Source organism: Papilio polytes, unplaced genomic scaffold (assembly GCF_000836215.1).
Source record: "Papilio polytes unplaced genomic scaffold, Ppol_1.0 DF822845.1, whole genome shotgun sequence".
NCBI lineage: Eukaryota > Metazoa > Arthropoda > Insecta > Lepidoptera > Papilionidae > Papilio > Papilio polytes.
In genome coordinates, this window is record NW_013526359.1 from 4,322,242 (window position 1) to 4,338,810 (window position 16,569).

At 32.5% G+C, this 16,569-nt stretch overlaps 2 protein-coding genes across 2 annotated transcripts in view; one reads left to right on the top strand and one right to left on the bottom strand.

Moving 5' to 3' along the window:
* The window catches only part of LOC106105351 (cytoskeleton-associated protein 5), a 32,817-nt gene extending 23,894 nt beyond the window's left edge, over nucleotides 1–8,923 (top strand). The window contains exons 26-33 of the mRNA XM_013285642.1: nucleotides 1,045–1,220; nucleotides 1,572–1,799; nucleotides 2,589–2,712; nucleotides 3,619–3,903; nucleotides 4,517–4,670; nucleotides 5,086–5,150; nucleotides 5,611–5,745; nucleotides 6,351–8,923. Coding sequence (XP_013141096.1) covers nucleotides 1,045–1,220; nucleotides 1,572–1,799; nucleotides 2,589–2,712; nucleotides 3,619–3,903; nucleotides 4,517–4,670; nucleotides 5,086–5,150; nucleotides 5,611–5,745; nucleotides 6,351–6,446 — 1,263 coding nt within the window. The 3' untranslated portion in view covers nucleotides 6,447–8,923. The remainder of the gene's footprint in view (nucleotides 1–1,044; nucleotides 1,221–1,571; nucleotides 1,800–2,588; nucleotides 2,713–3,618; nucleotides 3,904–4,516; nucleotides 4,671–5,085; nucleotides 5,151–5,610; nucleotides 5,746–6,350) is intronic.
* Nucleotides 8,924–9,042: 119 nt separating this feature from the next.
* Nucleotides 9,043–16,569, bottom strand: part of LOC106105519 — a 9,806-nt gene continuing 2,279 nt past the window's right edge. Inside the window, exons 5-7 of the mRNA XM_013285885.1 lie at nucleotides 15,830–15,938; nucleotides 15,002–15,187; nucleotides 9,043–10,694 (exon numbers count right to left, since the gene is read on the bottom strand). Of these exons, the coding sequence (XP_013141339.1) occupies nucleotides 9,691–10,694; nucleotides 15,002–15,187; nucleotides 15,830–15,938 (1,299 nt within the window). The 3' untranslated portion in view covers nucleotides 9,043–9,690. The remainder of the gene's footprint in view (nucleotides 10,695–15,001; nucleotides 15,188–15,829; nucleotides 15,939–16,569) is intronic.

Here is a 16,569-nt window from a genome sequence, read left to right on the forward strand (position 1 = left end):
AAAAAGAATTATCAAAATCGGTCCACCAGAGCCAAAGATATGCGGTAACACATAAAATACAGACAAATCGATAAACTTCTTTTGGAAAGTTGGTCTAAAATTCAGTTAAAAAAATTGCCGAAGTTGGATTGAGACACGTAACTGCGATGTAAAAACCACCTGCTAGCATTACGTTTCGGATAAAAAAAAGAATGATCACAATCGGTTCACCAGGGCCGAAGATATGCGGTAACACAAAAAATGCAGACAAATTAGTAACCTTGCAAGTTGGTCAAAAATTCTAAAAATTATTGGTTTTCGGTGATTTAAAATGTCAGTAATGATATCGAAATTGCAATAGCAAAATCACGAGATTTATTAATTTTTGGATGCACGTTTGGTTTTAAAAAGGGTCTTGTACCCCAGATAGGGTTTTTGTGGAAACATGCTTCTATCGATAGTGCACCATCCTGTTATTGTTTTTATATATTCCGTTACACTTAAGCTAAATGCTTAACTACTTTAGAATAAGTAGTTAAATTAAATTTTTTATGTTTACCGCACTGGTATATAAATTGGTTATAGTATAGTGTAATAAAAACTTAAAATAAAATGTGTTTACTTAAGTAATATAGTTATAGGCACTTTGTAAACAATAATAGTGGATAGAAGTATTGCATAATTTATTCCATTAGTTCATTAGATAGACTTATGTGCTTACTGCATAATAATTCTGTTAGCCATACAGGCTTATGTAATATCAATTATCTAATCTTAAACTATAATCTATTTGAACTGTTACATATAATACTAATTAATATTGTTAAAGAAAATTTAATTATTCTGATATTTGAAAGAAATCCGTTTAAACAACATTTGTTTTGAATTTTGTCTCAAAAATTGTTAAATCCAAGTATATTTGTAGCCTATACTACTATACGGATCTCTAAGTAATTTGGCACAGTAGGGCAGAATACATAGGCTACTAATTATTTATTTAATACCTTGCTGGAATCGTTAGTGTAATATATGATGTTCAACATGTATATGCTTTTATCATTTCAGTTCTATGACGCCGTGGATTGCGGCGGGAATGCCAACGAGGAAGCACTCAGTGAAGTGCTGAAGGAACTGCTCCGGGCGCTGGGCGGCGCTGCGGGCGACGCGGAGCGCTACGTGCGGATATTGAACAACGCCTGCGTTAGCGTTCTAGAACATTCGCCAAGAACCCCGTTGCTATGGTAACTAGATTATTCAAGCTTTTGTGCTTTTTATAGTAGCTTATAAGCAAAATTGTCTTTGGTCCTTCGAGTCGGATATTTAGGTGCTGAATATGAATCTATTTGAAAATAATTTGAAAAATTACATTCAGTTCGACATTTACAATAGACGTGAGACCATAATTTTGATTGCTAAAGTGTTGCAATCATACCTGGCTTACATAATCCCAATCCAGTGATCAATCAGCGCTACAGAAGTATACCTTTACTCAACAGACTGTGTGGGTTAATATTTTTCCAGTTATAATCTTGCACTGATTTTGATTTACTAATGTAAAACGACCATTAAAATCATAATTTTATTATTCGCAGTGCAATAGTATCATTACTTCACGAATCCATCGGCGTATCAGACCCGGCTTTCCCACGCTACCAAGATTTATTACTGAAATGTTTCTGGAAGACTCTAAAAATGATAGCAACATGGGACGTGAACTCCATAGACTACGACGCTGTACTCTACAAGATACATCTCTTCTATAAAGCTTACCCTAATAACTATTGGAAGAAAAATACTGATATCAGTGACACACCATATAGGTAATATTCTGTTAATCCTCTTACTAATATAAATGCGACAGTTTAGATACATGTTTGTTAGGTTTTGTAGCGTAAACTGCAGAACGGATCTCTATGGGCATAGATGTAGAGGATAGTATGGAATAACGCATAGGCATACTTACTATTTTTTTAATTCCACGCGGACGGAGTCGTGAGCAAAAACTATTTAATAACTAATTCTAAAAATCTGAGTGTATAATAGAACTAGCTGTTCCCGTGCGGCTTCATCCGCATGAAATTATGAAAATTTTATTTTGTTGTTTACGTTTGTCAAATTATCAATAGCAAATGTCAAAATATAAGATGGCAAACCTTGGCAATCTTGCTTCCTTGATGTTGGCAGCAACTTATGGTCTCTTTCCTACATTAGGGTTTTTATCGAAAATATTTACCCCCTAAGTTTAATGGTGTTAAAATATATAGCCTGAAGCGTGACACAAGTGTAAGGTTTTTAATTAAAGAAAGAATTGTTCAAAAATATGCTGTAATTGCCGACATCTTAGAAACAAAGAAGTATGTGTTTACGCTTTATTATAATAGTATAGATAAAGATACACATACCAGTAATATGAAGTATTTTCTATACCAATTATTGTCTGACGTATGTATTCCCGCCTAACCTCCTTTGAGGAATACAAATCGAATTAGTTTTAAGTGACTGAAGTATACATATATTTGAATAAATTATGTTGTGTTGGGTAAATAAAGGTTTTGACATAAGAATATTGTATCTACATATGTTTTAATTAAATTTATTACTGTTTTCAGAACTGTAAAGACACTTGTACATACGCTGGTGAAGATGAAGAGCTGGGCGATAATAAACCATCTTAAGCAAATACCAGATGTCAATGAATCCGACCTCCTGCCGTATCTGTTCAAAGTATTAAAGGTAATAATATTAATATTATATGTTTAAATATTATTAAAAACTAAAATACTTCAAGATATGATTTGTTAGATCTTAATTAATTAGGGAATTTTATACAAAATAGCTGTTCCCGTGCGGCTTCACCCGCATGAAATTTTGAATTTTTTTTTAATTACATGACATGACAAACCTTAGCAATCTTGGTTATTTGATGTTGGCAGCAACTTATGGTCTCTTTCCCACATTAGGATTTTTATCCAAAATGTTTACCCTCTAAGTTTAATGGCGTAAAAACATATAGCCTAAAGCGTGAAGTTAGTGTAGGGCTTTTTATTAAAAAAAAGGATTATTCAAAAAATATGCTGTAAGTGCTGACATCTTAGGCAACAAAGAAGTGTGTGTTTTCGCTTTATTATTCTGACTGTTTAAAAAGTTATTTGAGTATCTATATGTAAAAAAACAAGTTTGATACATTTGATCTATATACGTTTTGTGATAAGAAAAATTATTAAAATAATTGCTTGTCTTTAAGTCCGTGTTTGTTTCGAATAATCTCCGGAACGATTGATCGGATATTTTGATAGATGTAGAAATATTACTGGTTATTTATATATTAGTTATTTATTTTTATATATCTCTAACGGTTTAGGCAGCGTAAGCCGAAAAAAGTTAAAGTTTAGTAATTTTTTGGCGTCCAGAAACACGCTTATTATTAATAGTTCCTAAACATTAGTAATAATAAAATATAGCCTATGTTACTCACCGATAAATTACCTTTCTGATGGTGAAAGAATTTTTAAAATCGGTCCACTGGTTTTTGAGTTATTTCAATACATACAAAAATACAAAGTTTTCCTCTTTATAATATTAGTATAGATTGACAAAGTTATAGTACTGTTAGTGTTAAAATGACCATAATTCTTACAGCAATTGAAACAAGACGATAAGAAGGAGAATATGGTTGAATCTATGAACGGCGCACCTATAGGAGTGGGCAACGTGGGCAATGTTGGTGGTGTGGGCAATGTTGGGAACGTGGGAGGAGTGGGCAACGTGGGCGGAGTGGGCAACGTGGGCAATGTGAGTTCCAACACTGCGCTGCACGCGGGCAGACTGCCGCGAGCGCTGCACGAGGAACTGGCGCTAATATTGAACAGAATTAGTACTACGGAGCATAAGAGAGAAGCTCTGTCACAGCTGTATGATCTTAGAGTGAGTACACTTTTATCTTTATTACATACTAATATTATAAAAGCGAAAGTTTATATGGATGGATGTTTGTTTGTTAAAGTTTGTAGTCTAAGTCTAAAGGGCTGAACGGATTTCGACGAAATTTAGTATAGATGTAAAGGATAGTCTGGAAGAACACATGGGCTACGCAATTTTGTTTTTAATTCCACGCCAACGGAGGGGCGTGCGAAAGCCAGTATATTATAAAGAAGGATTTGTATTTTTGTATGTATTTATAGATGATAAACTAGGCGGATTTCCAAAATTCTTCTTCCATTAAAAGCAATGTCAAGTGATTAACGTAGCTTGTGTTTTTTACAATTTTTTAATACCACGTTTACGAAGTCGGGAGAAACAGCTTTACTAAGGATAAACTAAATGTTTATGTTACATTATTTATTAGTTGGAATGGTTACAAAAAATGTTAGTACATTAACAAAAATTTGATAAGATTTGAAAACAACAAAACTCTGCTACTATGCATAATGCAAAGTAACATTATTAAAAAAAATCGAAGCTGACTAATTTTCATTATAAAATTGGTCAAAGAAGGGTGTATTTAAATTATTTGACATTGTTTTTATGAACGTTACAGGAGCGGCATCCGGAAGTGGACATCTGGACGTTTATGAAAGGCTCCTCGTTCTACTTCCGCAACTACGTGGAGCGCGGCCTGAAGGAGGTGGCGGAGCTGCGCAAGGCGGCCACCATGCCCGTCTACAAACATGACTACAAAACTGATAATATGGGTACGTGCTTAATAATACGACTAAAATGATATTTATATCGTCCGCGACTCCGATCGCGTGGAATTAAAAAAAAAAAAAAAACAAAACTTAGTAACCTATGTATTCTTCCAGACTATCCTCTACCTCTATGGGAAATTATATCGAAATCAGTTCAGCAGTTTAGGCTACAAACTCTAACAAACCTACAGCCATCCACCTAAACTTTCTCATTTATAATATTAGTGAGATATGTGGCCGGTTTCCCAGCTACCTTTAACCATCCGTTAGTGTTTTTGGTTCGATATCTTCATTAAATGCGTTTCCTGCTCTATGTAGCTAGAGTTTAAATCTGTTGAAACTTAAGACTATCTAACACTAATTACGAATAGAAATATGATAGATTTTGAAGTGAAAGCTAACAGATTTTCTTTTCCAGATATCAACAACGAGACCGATGAAAAGTCACATGTCGTCTTTCTAGAGAGATTGCGAGCATTACAGGTACAATAATGTCCATTACAATAACATATGTAATTTTCTCTGTCAATTTAAAAATAAAATCTAATTATAATGTTTTTCATTGTTACTTTATTAAGGCGCTAATTGTTCTGTTATTAACTAATGGGGAAGGGATTTGCTCCTGAACAGGGGACTCTAATGCAAGAGCCAAGACTCCATTAAATGTTAATTAATGTGAAACAATAAGTTTATTTATTCACTAGCTTTCTCCCGCGACTCCGTCGGCGTGGAATTAAAAATCCAGCCTGTGTGATCTTCCAGGCTATCCTTTACATCTATGCCAAATTTCATCGAGATCTGTTCAGCCGTTTATGCTACAAACTCAACATACATCTATCTAAACATTCGCATTTACAATATTAGTAAGATTTATAGTTGTAGAATTTTAGCATTTACAGATGTAGTCATAATCAAAATTTATTTATCGGTTTGTAATTTGCAGGCAAAGGCAGGTCTGAAGATAGACTCTAGTCCGACGTCTCAGCCGCGCACGCCGGTGGGCGACAACCGCGCGCTCACCGACTCGCTGGGCGACGGCAGCTTGCCGCGCGCGCACAGCATCGACCCGCAGCTAGAGGTACGCCACTTATACATTTCTACATATTCCCGTGCCGCTTCATCATCAACTTGCCCTTATCCCTTACGGAGGGTCGGCACAGTATGTGCTGCTCTTCCATACATCTCTATCAGCCGTCATATCTGAATCCACTCCTTTCTTAAGCATATCCTCTTTCACACAATCCATCCATACTTTTTTCCGTCTTCCTCTTCCTTTGTAGCCATCCACATTTATTCTTAACACTTTCAGGTTTATGTCCCTATCGTTTCGTCGTATAACATAGAGACATCGACATGGCGACAACGACTCATAACATGCCCACTCTAACCTTTTACTTTATTTTATTATTTACGTTTGTCACAATTTGTCAATAAACCCAACGCACAAATGACAATTGCTTTCTTAATGTTGACAGGTTGTAGTTTATGGTCCCTTTCCCACATCCCTATTTAAATGTTTATATTTTATTTTGTAACACTGTTTAGTTTATAACAAAAAACTTGTTTGACAACTGTCTATAAAACATATAAACTTTGTATAAAAATACTAATGGAGCAAAAGATAGTACATAATAACTATCGTATAAAAAATCTAGCTTATATTGTATATTTTTATTGTTCCAGTTACATACAGCGCAGTCATTTTCACAAAGGAATGAAGCAGATATGGACGCGCTGCGCCTCAAGCTGCAGCAGATCAAGAGCTCCTCAAAGAAATAGATCCAGACTGCGTACGATTTTAGACCTTATGTTATACTAGATAGGTGTTACCGCACTAGTTAGCTTCTAGAGGAAATAATCTCATCACTGACTATCCCGCTGGACAATGCCGTGATATTTTGTGTTTGTTAGATTTTTACAATTTTAACGATAGCGGTTGGAAACTAGTCAAAGATATCCAGATGAGAAGCGCTGCTATCGATTGGTTCTAGCAAAAAAATGTAAAACAAAAGTAGAGATCATGAAATTTAACATAGATTTATTAGAATTCTGACAGTAATGCCGAATTTACATCAAGTCAGTATTAGAGTAACGCAGATGTTGGCTTCAACCACTGGCCTACTTTACTGGAATAATGTAAACATTTTAAGTCTAAAAGAAAAAGCTATATTTTTCAATTAGCTGTCCAGTGTGAGGATGTCAGTGAATCTCCGGTGCGCTTCACCATTTAGTTCCTACGGCAGTTTTAGTTGTAATTGTATGGAGTTTGTATGGCCTATAGTGCGGCTCGATACGTCCCGCCCCCCTACCACGGAACGTGTTGAACATGACAATACGAGGAACAGTATCGCAATTAGCAGGGTATAAGACGCTTTTAAAATTAAATCGTGAATGACGTGGTACGGGGGGTTTAAATAAAGGTTTTATATGAGAATTGATACGAAATCGTTACGGTTTCTTGCCTTTTGGTAGATAGGCTTGTCGACCATTAAAATTGCTGTTGACAAGTTTTTATTCCTTGTAGATAATTTCGGACGTAAAATTTGAAGCACTCGAATGCACATTTTTGTAGAAATAGACATAAAAAATGTATGCCCCAATGAATTGTTTATTCTACACTTATTCGACTTTATAATAAAATATCCCGCTTCGAATCGTTACTAAAATAGATTCAATTTAAACGTCAGTGATTTTAAATAACGACAAAAAAAATAGTTTCAATAATCTATTATTATGAAGATTTTTAACGAGCGATCAATGTAGCCTTCTTTAATAGAAAACTACAATTGATAATTTGCATATTGAATTATTTCTATGTTGCCTGTAATTTTTGTTTCTAGATTGAATTGGACTGATCGCGTTGACTATTTATTTAATTTAAAGGTTGGCAATCGTCTAGTAGGTTTTTAGTAAAACTTGACGCTGAGATGAGGCCAATTTTAGTATTTAATTTCCTATATTTTCCATGAACTGAATTACAAATTGTAACCCAAACATTCCCATAGTATTGGTTTTTCAATGTACAAATTTTTTCAATTTCACTTCATCTTTCACTGTCATTATTGCTAAGTACTTGTGTATTGTTCATGTTTTTTCTCAATATTTATATACTATTTTATCATTAACATGGAACAATGCATACGAGTTTTTTCATATAAATGTTGACTGATTTTTTTTTCGTGTGTAACAGACAAACATCATTGTCAAATTTAAAATTGAGGGTCAGCAAATACATTTCAGTCCAATTTTTGTTAACACTATGCATACCAAATTGTATGTTTAATGAAATACAATTTTGTATGTTTAGTTTTAAAAATATAATGCATGTTTGATTTTATACCCTTTATTTTTCAAATATCCTGTCGGATCAAGAACGGTTGCGCGTGCTATAGCTAAAATTATGTTCTGCACTATAATAATGTTCTAAACTGATAAGATAATTGAAAAATACTATACTAAACAATTGTTTTTGAAATCCAAGTTTTATGTTTTGACCTATATGTTTGTTTTCTGTAAGTTTTCACTCCCGAAAGACTTGTAGAAAAATATCTAAACTGAGTAATGTTTTGTGCAAGTTTGTTGGCAGTGGTAACCCAAGCCTGTATATAAATGTAGTGTTTGTTTTCATTAAATGTGTTGTGTTTTTAACCAGTTATCGATGTGACGGTTCTTTTAATCGACATGAATTATAAATTCGATATACCGAATGTCTCGACCGATTTGTTAGTACGATGTTGACTGGTGAAGTTTTGTTACATGTTTGTTCAGAATGTTAAATTTGATATCTATTAAAATGTTCACTTACAATTGTTCTCATACATCGATTATTTTGGTAATGTTGGTAGCATTGAGCACTCATTAGTAGTACGTTAAAATTTGAAATAATGAAAATAATTGCAATAAATCATACCACGGCTTTTATATCTCTGAAGTTAGCAAAATATAACGTTGGAAATATGTCTATCTCTGTCCCACTTGTGTCGCAGAAATATGTTTGTCTCGTTCTTTTTGTTGCTTCTGAGGCTAGTTTCATAGATATAAAAACCCGAGGTTGATTGTAATTCGTAGTTTTTAATATTTGTATCAATTTTACAGCGATCGAATAAACCGGAGTATATTTTTGGAATGTCGATATTGAGGAGGTTGATTTTAAATGTTTGTGATCCTTTCAAGTTTATGTATGTTTGCTTTTTAATATTAAATAATTACAAGCATTTATTTATTATATGTAAAATAATGTACCAAATCATGATATATTAATAAAGTTCATAAACAATTAATATTAGTTTTTAATTCTTTTACAGGACACTGGGGTTTATCCTGGATTTTTTGTCAATATAAATTGGTTAAGATAAAGTGAAAAAAAAAAGAACACTCATACTTCAAATTATTATAATTAAAGCTCTGAACATCCTACACCTAGGTGCCTACAAATATTGCCAGTACTTACAAAGTATTGCTTAAAAATAATTAACTTGTGACTTTATTTTCTACGAAATGAACGACATGCGTTGAGAAAAACATTTTTGTCGGAAGTATTTTAAAATAATAAGCCCATTTTTACTGTACATAAAATAGTTTTTTTGAAATGACGTATTCTTGCGAGAATTTGTTGTGGTAATTATTATTGCTACTTGATAAAACAACTTTACAATACAGATTTCTAAGGCTACAGTAAACCATTTTAATTACAATTTTTGTAAAATTTTAGCTAAATTAATTACACTCACTAATTTACTAAACCTAATAAAATTCTGAACACTTTAAAAATCCTTGTGTCGTGTGTAAACAATCATCTACAAAATGTAGATTTAAAAACTTATCCTAAAAAAACTTTTATGAGATTTTATGTTCAAAATGAACATTTTTTTAAAATTCATGTAACTAGAATTTCAACTATGTGAAAATTTGTACGATCCTTACCGTGGACTTCTCAACACTTGCATAATATATTGTTTTCTGTCTTTTCTACAAGAGATCACAATATTTCTTTACAGTAAGACAGTGGAGACTATATAAACGATCATAAATCATCGTCTAATAAAGCATCGATGTCATTCAGTATATTTTTGTCGGTATTCTCTGGTATTTTCTTATGACAGCTCGCGACTACATCTGGAACATTCTTGACTAAATCTAAATTAGTTATCGATATCTCGTCTTCAACATCTTCACACAAATCAACAATATCTACAGGATCCGCCATTTTCGTTGTATCTACATCTATTATTTCAGTATCTGATAATTTGTCCTCACATTCAGATAACTCTATACTAACAAATTGTACTTCAGAGTCTGAATCATCAGTTTTATTATTAAATTCGATATCATCGTCTTTACTTTCACTGTTCGAAGTGCAATTACTAGATTGTCTATTCCTAATTAATCTAGGTTTCGATGTGTGTTCGCCTATTTTAATTCTTTTAAATTCATAACAATTATCTACTAATTCTATATCTTCTTGCTCATAAATATCGCTTTGTTCCGACAGCGTGCGTTTTCTATTCAAATTTTCATTACGTTTGATTCCAGTTTTATTCTGATTAGTCGGAGGGTTTTTATCAACCTGTTTATAGACTATAGAATTGCTTCTAACCATTTTGATTATTTTATTACCTGTTGTGGTATTTATCTCTTGTGTTGATAATTTTCTTTTTCTATTTATATTCAATTTTATAGGTGTCGTTTTTATTATTTCCGTCCCTTTCTTCTTCGCTCTTATTTCGTCTAGTGATAGTACTTTAAAATCTAGAGAGTTTTTTGTATCTGTGTTCTGTTTCTTACCCGCTAGTTCGTCGAGTGATATCCTGTCGTACTTCGATGTGAGATTTGTTCTGACGATTTTCCTTTCGTTTGTCTGTTCAGGTGTCGGTTGTGATTCGTAGCTGTAGAATGCCGCTGCTTCTGCTTGTATCTTTTCTAACAGTAATAGTTCTTGTGACTTGGTGCGAGCTATTTTGGTGGGGTCGTCGGGCGAGGCGGCTGTCTTAGTAGGAGTGGAGGAGGGCGCACTCTCGTTGTCCGACTCTGCAAGAACACGAAGCGGCCTTAGAACGCGTCGGGCAACGGTATAATGATTTTCGTAATTATTTGTGCCCGTCGCGCGGCCGCCGCGTGTTCCTGCCGAAGACGTACTGAAAGCGTCGCGGGGAGGGGCGGTCAAAAATAATTACAAAAATCATGTTACGAAACGTTTTTATTTAGTGGTTCGATAATTAAAATACAATTTTAAATCGAAAAACAAAGCCAAAATATTACATGTTTTCACCAAATACCGGTTCCTATAATCAGTAACTAGCTTAAATGAAAATCGCCTAACACACTCAACGCTATGTAATGTATGCAATATCTTTAATAACTAAGTTTAAATGAACAAACAACCCGATGTGGTGTGGACAGGACTCGGAATGGGTGCAACAAGTTCCAATTCACTAGCAATTCTCCATCTCTGTCTTTTGTATTAGTTTATATGAAAAAAGTAACAAATTGCACACATTAAAAATACAAATGTGGATACTTTGTATCACTTCTAGTATCCAGTTTACAAAAACATCTAATTTGCAGAATTCATGTCTACTCCCTGCACAGAGTAACCAAATCTCTTGAAAATTTGGTTTCAAGAAACCGTTGATTGGGTTTCTTATTGGGCCGATAGGATAAGAATCCTATTGGGTGGACCGAATCCATAGAATCAATCGACCCAATGGGAAAAATCCCTTCGAGTCAATTCATCGGTGGTCATATCAGCCCAACGGGAAACAATTTCATCTTTAATTGTGAAAAATTAACGTATTAATTACACAAAATCTTAGTTTTTCACGAAATCTTTAACAAAGTATATTTTAGTATACTTAAGATAGTTCAATCAGAGGTCCTAACACGAAAATATGCAAGAAAATAGTCTTTACATTATTAACAAAATTTGTATAAGATTTCGTGTAATTTACCGAAAGGAGCTACACAGTTCTTACACAAATTTTGTTAATGAAGTTACATATACATTCTCATTAATTTTCGTGCTATGTCCTCTGTAAACATTAAAAGTTAGTCAAGCGACTGCTTGTCAGATTCACAGATGAAATTGAATCTGAGAAACAATTTAAACAAGTTTAGCTAATAAATTCTAATTTAACAAAATATAAAAATATATGACTACTTATGAAATTTTAATTATTGAAAAGTAAGAGAATTTTGGACAGCGAATGATGTAAAAATTAACTGACTTGAGTCAGTCTTTTTTTATTTTTTTTATTCCTTTTAAACCATTGACAATTTTCCATACATAAATAATGACTAGGCGTACGATGGACCCTAAATAAATTTAACTATTCAACTTTTCTGTGTTGTTTTTTTTTGTGATCGTAGTATATTAGGAACTTTCTTAGTGCAAAATATAAAAACAATTTAGATACCGGATTACGACTGACATAATAAAAATCACAATCTTAAGAAAATTCTAATCGTAAGCTTTAATTGTATTACCAAATAGTTCTAACTAATTTTTACGCTTAATTTTTTTTTTCTTTTTTTTTTTCCTTCGAAATTCTGTAATACCTATTGAAAAGCGCGATATTTTATTAGAGAGCACATTTAATATAGTTTTTTATCTGTACATAGGTGTTTGCATATTTCAGTCGTCAGATAGTGATGTGCCAGTAATGAAATTTATTATCTAAAAAACATTTTACACTTTGTTTCTATCTATCTCACGGTGCGCAGTACTAAGTGAGCGGGACAGCAATATTATAATGCTAAGCCCCTTTAACATCCTACTCACTAACAAACAATTTAAAGGCATTAAGCTTTTTTTTTCATTTTTTGTTTCTCTTCTCTTCTTACAATTAATGAGTTTACAATTCGTGTATATATATTTTTATTTGTATTTCCATATATTAACCTATTTTATTATGTACTTTTACTATCATAGACAAGGATTATATCAACATCTATATAAAAAAAACAAAAAGATCTATTGCAGTCATATTTTCAAAGATCGGCAGTCAACTCGATATATTAAAAATATGACTGCTCCGCTATATTATATCTATCGCTATATTTCAATGAAGCGAGATAATTATGAATCTATTTAGCTAAGATATGAAAAAAGGTTACATTATATATTAATTTATTGCACATATAAAAATACCGACTCGGCATTTTACTACGAGAGTGGACACAGACCAAGTTCAACTCTCGATTATTTGCATTTCAAATATAAACGTCCATTACAACGAAAAGTCCCCTCCTCTGGCAAACTAAAAACTTTACTATTTTAAAATTAAATGAAACATATATAAACATTCTCTTCGGATTCAGCCTCACAAAAAAACTAGCATAAAAAAACAACTTTTTTTCAATATATAAAATCGAAAAACTGAATCCAATGAGAAATATTTATAAATATAACAGACTAATATTAAATCCAAAAAAAACTGAGAAGTGAAACAAAACTATACACTTTTTATAATTAAAAAATCATTGAAATCTATCTATAAAACTTCCCAGTTTTTTACATGTGTAAAATAAAAACAATCTTATTGAATAAAAACTAGAAACAAAAATAAATATTGCTTTAAATCTAAAGAACGTACCCTCTTCGAATTATATATTGAGGGTTGTATTGGCACATAAAATTAGGCATTATTCTGTCAAGTTATGTATTTTATATATGATAGACAGATTGTAATGCGTTAGTGCCGTAACTTAAGCAGAGATAAGTTAAGTGAGCGAATTAAATCTTAGCCCTACGCTACAATCGCTCCAAAACGCACCAGTCCCACAAATACCTATTATAGATATATTTTTATTAGAGACACGATAAAAAGTTTTAAATCTTTAAAATTCACACATTTATCTTATTTCATAATCACAACAGTTTTCAGTTTTTATAACTATTTTAGTAAATGAAAAAACTCGGAAAAATACCTTTTTCCAGTACAGTATATAAATATACATTTACAAAACGTAAGCTTGTACAATTTTGGTTTTAAAAACATATATTTACTTAAATATCCATTTGTATAAATTTGTATATGTTGTTTATGAATACATGTATGCTTATTTTTAAAACCGAAGCCATACAAGTTTGTAAGCTTTTGTAAATGTATTAATTTTTATACAGTTGACTGTAAGCAGACAAGATAGTGTACATATAAATTTAAAATTTAATTTCTTTCTATTTTTTTTACCTATTTCACATAACATCTCTGACTAGGAATTTGTTATGTTGAGTAAAATTATTTCACCATTATTTTCTTTGTGAATTTTTATTCTTGTTAAATATTTGAATACCTTCCATACTATTTTGCGATGTTTGAATTTTTAACTAATATTTCATTACTTAATTTTTCCCCTAAAAGTTACATAAGACATTTTTTTATATCTTGAATCATATGTTTAAATAAATTTCATATTATTGGCCGACTTCCCAAAAGAAGGAGGTACTCAATTCGTTTGTATGGTTTTTTTAAGTTATTACATTCAAACAAAAAAAAATATTATGAAAAAAATATTTTAAAAATTTTAGAAAGACTTTTTATCCTGTCCCTAGAAATATTTCTTAATATATTTCCTTATGTACTGTGAGACTCAGTGACGTATTACATCGTATATAAGCCGATATTTCGGTCGCATTATTGCGTTCTACTACAAAGTCAATATTAATGACAATTTTTTCATTTCATATGTACTAAAAGCACCCAACAGTTTAGGAATCTTGTGAGCATTACTAAATCTAGTAAAGCAACTATATATTGATTAAATCCATCGAAAAGGCAATTCCTTATTTATTTTAATGATTAAATACATAAGAAAAATATTGAAATTTAATTCAAATTGTTAATTAAATTGTAAGACAAAATTAATAAAAATTTTATAGTTTCCAACTACTAATAAGAACTGTTGTACTTCTAAAATAAAAAAAAAAACCTGATTTAATTAGAGTTTTATATTAATTAACTTAAATGTTTAATGAACTTAAAACAGATTGGTTAAAATTAAACTATAAAAAAACCAAGCTGCCATACACAAACATAATTTAAAAATCGAAAACTCAAATACTTACAGCCATACAAATAAACGGGGTATAAATTTAAACTTGGGAATGAACAGAGTATAAGCAAAATTTGTACTTATATTTACTAATACTCAGTTTATTCATAAGTTTAACTTTATACTGCATTTATTTAAAAGGCTGTTAGACCCAAAAAGTACAGTATTTCATACATATATGTATATTTTCGATGGAGTATCAATGAAAGCTCACAATAAGAAGCGTAGTTCCCAAACTGTTATACGAGGTGCTTAGTACATGTAATTTCAGTAGAGACGCATACCTTCCTCGAAGTTGACGACGAGTGGGTCGACCGGCAGCGGCGCGTACGGGCCGGGCGCGTCATGCGCGTGCGCGTGCGCGTGGGCATGAGCGTGCGCGTGCGCGTGCGCGTGCGGCGGCAGCACGCGTCGTGCGCCTAGCAACTCGCTGGATGGCAGCACGCCCAAGATAGCAGAGTCTAGCACCACTGGAGATGGAAATTCAATAAATTAAAAAAATATCTTTTACATTAAAAATTAAGAAAAACGAATAAAACACCTCACAAATATTTCAAAGCATCTTACAATTTTTCAACATATTATCTGAAAAGTGGAATAGCTGCATGTTTTCTGTTAGGCAGATTGATGCTATAATCGGTACAATGGGATGAATTTCCAATAGGCCGATAGATCAGTATAACCAAATACACAACGTATTTAATTTAAGCATATAATTGCACATATTGTAAGGTCGAATTCAATTGAAATGAGAAATTATACAAAACATATTAAAAAAATTATACCTTTACAATACTGTAATCAGACATATTACAACCAGATTTATTCATATTATTAATTCACATATCAACATATAAAAAAACATAGAAAAAAAATATTGTCAAAAAATGAAAATCAATGCAATATGTACACATATTCCCTCCCCTTGTGGGAGTTTTTTACTCTAAGAAAATTACCTAAACATAACTAAATCTACCAATATATAAGTCATTTCAAATATCATAGTAGCTCAAGATCATCAACATGTGCGCAGTGCTTGTACACCGCTATACCTAAAACTCTGAGCAACAATTAGTAGAATATTCGGAGCTGGTGAGATATTTGGTAAATACCTTGTCGTTGTTGCTGCCAGAGCAGCGGCATGGGCGCGGGCGCGGGCACGGGCGGCACGCCGGCGTTCATCGGGGGCTCCACTGACGCCTCGGGCACCGCGGGCGTCGCCTGACAAACGCATTTATTTTTTTATGTGTGTAATAAAATCACACAGATTTGTAGCCTAAACTGTTAATGGATCTTGATGCAATTTGGCATAACAGTAAGGATAGTCTGGAGGAACATATAGACTGAATAAAAAGTATCACAAGCTCATTAAGGCATAGTTAATTCATTTGCTATCAAAGCTATGCATGGTCCCATTCCAATTATAATATAATTTTTTAATCAAAACCAATTTATTATGTTGAATTTAATTACTGTCTTGATTTATTTTATTTTTATTTCTGTTGTAGTCTTGCTCAGGATCAGTTTTTTTTTTCATTTTATTTGTTCAAACGAAATAAAACGTAATTTAAAAAATTAGAATCTCTAAGCTAAGTACTGTTAGGAATAAAATTAGTACCGTGCTATAGAATTGGCGCAACTCTAGATTATCGGCATAAACGTCACGTCCCTAGCTGACAGCTGTCAATGTCACTAGAAGTATGGATAGATTGGCGCGTAACTTGAGTCTTGACGTATTAGAAGAAGTAAGTAAGTAGTAGTAAGTAAGTAAGTAGTAAGTAAGTAGAAGTATTGCTCTGAGTTAAAAGCGACAGTATCAATTAAATAAGTTGTCTAATAGTTTCAGAACTGG